The sequence below is a fragment of the Saccostrea cucullata genome, unplaced genomic scaffold, assembly GCF_032062105.1.
Source record: "Saccostrea cucullata isolate Sc308-1 unplaced genomic scaffold, CSIRO_AGI_Scuc_v1 ctg17683, whole genome shotgun sequence".
Taxonomy (NCBI): domain Eukaryota; kingdom Metazoa; phylum Mollusca; class Bivalvia; order Ostreida; family Ostreidae; genus Saccostrea; species Saccostrea cuccullata.
In genome coordinates, this window is record NW_026930022.1 from 2,890 (window position 1) to 8,104 (window position 5,215).

Below are 5,215 nucleotides of genomic sequence, written 5' to 3' on the forward strand. Positions count from 1 at the left end.
AATATTTGTAACCAACATGGGAAAACACGCTGTTAAAATATTTAGAACTAAAACAATGAGACCAACTATAGGGCTTTTACGGATATAAATACATCTAAATGTATCGTTTTTCTGACTCTGATTTTAGTTATTTTGAATGCACTGTACTTAATAACATGTATATAGAGTAAATTTAACTTAGATTCGCATATTTTTGATAGTCTCATTAAAATTCTAACCAAAAACACATAGTTAACCGAAGATTGACCATAGGTTCATTAAAAGTTCTTGATACGCATATTCGGCATGTATACATTGGTTAACAAATTGGAAGTGTATGTGTGTCAAGCGAGGAGGGGCAGGGATAGGGTGGAATGTTTACTTCATATGTTTCTTATTGCATTATTGTGGTCATGCAGAAACAATCCATTTTATTATAGGATCGAAAGAAAGAGAGAGGTAGAATTTTGTTTTTACTTGTCTGACAGTATGGTATCATTATTGTCAATAAACATCTTCCCACTATGCATTTTCACCTGCCAGTACAAATGAATAAATTTTTTTTTTTAGAATTCATTGCATTTGTCTATAAAAGAAAGCAAAAGCACACTTTCCAATATCCCCGACAACCCGCCCACAGATGCACGTTTCTAATTTGCTACACCTAAAATTTGAATACATTTATTAAACTGATTTTAAACATTTGTAGCTAATTCAATAATTCAATAAATTATAAAATTTATTAATTGTAAGAAAGTGCGTATATTTATTTTTCCTTTTGTTTTATTTTCTTTTCATCGGCCACTACACTATATTTAAAATTGTACTCAATCTGCCTGACGAAAGAAATTGCGTTTTTACATTTTGCATTCCTGCTTTTTGCTTAAACTCGATGCGAAATGTAACAACGCAAAATGTATTAATCCAAAAATTTTGCGTTATTACATTTTGCGTTGATCTCGACGCAAAATGTAATAACGCGAATGTAATAATCCTCAAAAGTGTGTTGTTACATTTTGCGTTATTACATTCTGCGTTGATTTCAACGCAAAAAATAATAACGCAAAATGTTATAATCCAGGTTTATTACATTTCGCGTTGTTATTACATTTCGCGTTGTAACAGTCCATACTTACTTGGTTTTCTGTAAGCTTTGTTGTCAATGATGTAAATGTCATTGTGTGGATGTAGACCTATACAGGATCTCACGATGTCAGGTCTCCCGTATCTCCAGAGCCACGTCACGTGATCTATACTGTCATGTGATCTTCCTCCGTTATGTACAGCCTCTCCTTGTTCTGTTAACGTTATTAATAACTGCGTCCGTTCACTTAGATTCCCCCCTATTTCTTTGTACGGTGTGTTTACTGTAATATAAGAAAATCGAGAATATCAAATACACATTTTATTGATTGATTGATTGATTGATTGTATATTGTTTAACGTCCCTCTTGAGAATTTTTCACTCATATGGAGACGTCACCGTATGCCGGTGAAGGGCTTCAAATTTAGACCTATACTCGGCACTCAGGGCCATTGAGCAGTGAGGGTTCTTTATCGTGCCAGCGCCTACCGTGACACGGGACCTACGTTTTTAAGGTCATATCCGAAAGACCCGTGACTTTCACTTCTGATGCCGAGCGCTTGGCGAAGGAACAGTCACTACCTATTTTTACGTCTTAGGTTTGACGCGGCGCCGCGAACGAGAATCGAACCCGGGCCTCCCGATCACGAAGCGAATGCGCTACCACTAGGCTACCGTGAACGGTCACATTTTATTGAAAGGAAATATATATACTACTGCTCATTAACTTTATTCATGCATGTCGTTGTTTTCCCTTCTGTTTTGTAATTTTTAAGATCTATAATTCGTCATGATCAACAAAATAAGTGAAATGCCAAGAAACGCCAAATAAAAGAAAGAGAAGAAAAGGAAAAGAAAATCTAGAATTGTTTAAGCAATGTTTAAGCACGACGCACGACGAACGACGACGGACGAAAACGGATAGCAATAGGTCACCTGAGTTTACTCAGGTGACCTAAAAATATACACCAGGAATAATCTCCCAATTTCATAGAAAATGCTTTAATAAACAGCTGTTTGAGTAAACTCCTTCAAATCCTATTGCTTTACAAAAATTACCTTTTCACGGGAACTGTTTCTTGCAAATTCCGAAACATAAAAATAAATATCCGGATTTCACAGTAAAAACCTGAACTTAGGCATCTGGGTGTAATCAATAAATGGCATCATCAAAACACCCGCTTCCGAAGGTCTTTTTTTTCAAAATTAAATGTACGTCTTCATCCGTGGTAATTGTGTTGTAAAATGAATAAATTGTAAAAAAAAATTTAGTAGAACTGACTTTTACGCATGCGTAGTATATATAAAAAATGTCGCAATGCGGATACATAAGACTAAACAAAGTTAATTTTCATATTTATCGATATAAAACACCTTTCGATGATTCCTACTATTGATAAAGACACAAGAAAAACCAAAACTGGTTTTCTTTGGCCTAACCTGATGAACAGTGTCAGGTAGTCATCCAAGCAGAACGAGACCTGACTGTCCAATAAGTTAACAATGGAAGTGTTCGACAATAGTGAACTGTTTTAAGTAAGTAATAAGCCTCAAACTGACCATTATGTCAGATATTAGACTCTAGTCGGCGCTAACGCGCCTCGGGTCGTATAATATCTGACATAATGGACAGTTTTCGCCTTATAACCATTGCATAAAACCCAACTTCATTTCTCATAAAATAAATGCATCTATTCTATGTTCTAAATAGATGCTATTATTTTGCCACCAATTTAAACTAAAAGAAACACACAATGAATCTTAAATCATCGAGACATGATTATTGAAAAATTGATAAACATGATGAAATTATAACATTATATTAACTTACAAAACCGGACTAACAGCTCATAAATTATCCTGTCCCCCAAGGTGATGTGAGTCAGAATGTTCATCTGTAGACGGCGTATCAGTAAGGAATCATAGACACTACGGACACACTTCTCTCCAGGCTTTCTGTTGTATCCCTGTGATCTCAAGTAGACACTTGCTGTGTCATAACTACAGTAAATGAATGGTATAACATTGTCTATTGATGCTATCCTATACATTGTCTCATCCTTTGTGTCCTTCGTTATCCTGTCCTTATCTTCCCAGAGGAAATCACGGGACTTCAGTCTGTCCATAATTTGATGTGTTTCTTCTCGTGTTACAGGTTTCTCTTTACCGTACACTACTTGTCGTATATCATTAAGCAAGTCCAGCCACTCCATGTCAGTGAAGTCAGGAGGACCGGAATCAGAACACAGAAAACAGAATAACACGAACACCTCGTCATCAGTCAGTGTGGAGAACTCATCTAAAAAAATTAATAATAAATACTCGTATAGATAAATGGATAAATTAGTTGAGATAATCACTAATTAAACGTATATTAAAGCTAAAACTATTTCTTTCTGTCTGTATATAACGTTAATCATGTCATTTTGTTGATTTTGCACTGCAACACATAATTACACTTTTAATGAATAATCTAACCCATAAAAAGCTCCTCTTGTGTTATACATTTGATTTATTTTTAAAAAGCAGTAGGTACATGTAAATCTTTGTTGACTATGATGATATGGGGAACAGGTGGAAACAGAAAAGAATATTTAAAAGTAAGATTTTTTCTAAAAAAAGATACGCATGTTAAGCCTTTCAACTAATTATTCTCGTTGCCTTTATGGTATAAACATTTCATAATTTAAAAAGATTTATTGGTATTTGAAATTCTCATTGAATGAAAAAACAACCATATTCAAGATATATTTCTATGTTTAACAGTTTTTATGAACAAGATATACGTGTAATATTAAAAATTTTTTGCGTGTGTATTATTGTTCGTCTTCGATATAGAAATACAATTAACAGAGGTACATTTTTATTATTAAATAAGAAGGGGGGGGGGGGTAGATAACTGCATGACAAATAAGAACATACAATTCATGTTTGATTTTAAAATAACTAGTTTCTTCTGACAGTAAAGAATCTCTTGGGAAATGCTGATATTGACACTATAAAATATCTTGCTACTAGTAGACTTTTACGAAAAGCGCTAACTTTTACATCACTTGACGGCTAACTGTTACACTAGGACAATGTACGGAAGCTCTAATACGATATATACAGTGGCGGATCCAGAGGGGGGGGGGTGCGGAGGTTGCACCCCCCCCCCCCCTCACCTTTGACTTTGCAAAAAAAAAGAAAGAAAGAATGTGCTCTCACTATAGATGGGTGTGATTTTACGATAGAAAATGTTCCGTGAAAGATTAATGATGTAATATATGAGGAAATTCGGTTGCGAGTACAAAATAAAACCACACCCCCTTTACATAGTAAGATTTTCGGGTTCGGAGTTATATTTTCCTTTCTTTTTCAAAAACAGCAAAGTAATTCATTCAAGTACTTTTTCCCAGGTTGATCAATTAACCTCCCACTTTTAAAAACCGTACTCTAACAGATACCTATTGAGTTATTTAAGTACATGTATGTTTAAAAAATTACGTTATAGCAACTGTTTTCCCCTTCAACTACCCTTTGATATATCCTTCACCCCCCCCCCCGAACAAATTCTAGATCTGCGCCTGATATACACATTTAGCTCCACATTTAATTAAACGAAAAGGTGGGTTCTTTTCTATGCACATTGAAAAAAATTACGCACGTTGAAAAAAAAAATTGCAAAGAAAGATATTGACATACCAAGTTTATCTATCAGAAAGATATGGACTGGATTCGAATTATGAAATTTTTCTTCCAGTGAGGGGGGCAGAGATCATGAAATTCATAATTCTTGTTCTCCTTCACCTGTAGATGCTTTGTGCCAAAGAATGATTGCACTTTATGTACAAAAAGTGGCCCCCGGTAAATTGCGCAAAAATAGAATATAAAAATTAGTCTAAAAAAGTTAATAAAACAATTCTTCTAGGTCTTAATCGCTACTTTGCAAAATTACAGAAATTTTAAGTGAATAAAATTAAAGAGCGAGGCTGTGTTTTGTAAGAGAGGTCAATGCAAATCAAGAATCTCCATTTTTATTCAAAGTTATTCCGATTTATAGAGCTTAAATACATAGTGAGTGCATGCTTGCCCCAATTTCTCAAAAGGACAGAATGTGTAAAAACTGTTGGAAATTCAACATATCTAAGGGAAAATTTTGGGCAAGCCTGC

General features: G+C 34.6%; 1 protein-coding gene across 1 annotated transcript; it reads right to left on the bottom strand.

Moving 5' to 3' along the window:
* Nucleotides 1-1,087: 1,087 nt before the first annotated feature.
* On the bottom strand, nt 1,088-3,362 carry LOC134282737 (uncharacterized; the record flags this gene model as incomplete). Its single annotated transcript, XM_062765139.1, has 2 exons — nt 1,088-1,346; nt 2,895-3,362. Coding segments are annotated over 2 exons (727 nt in total), but the record flags the coding sequence as incomplete, so codon positions are not given.
* Nucleotides 3,363-5,215: the final 1,853 nt, after the last annotated feature.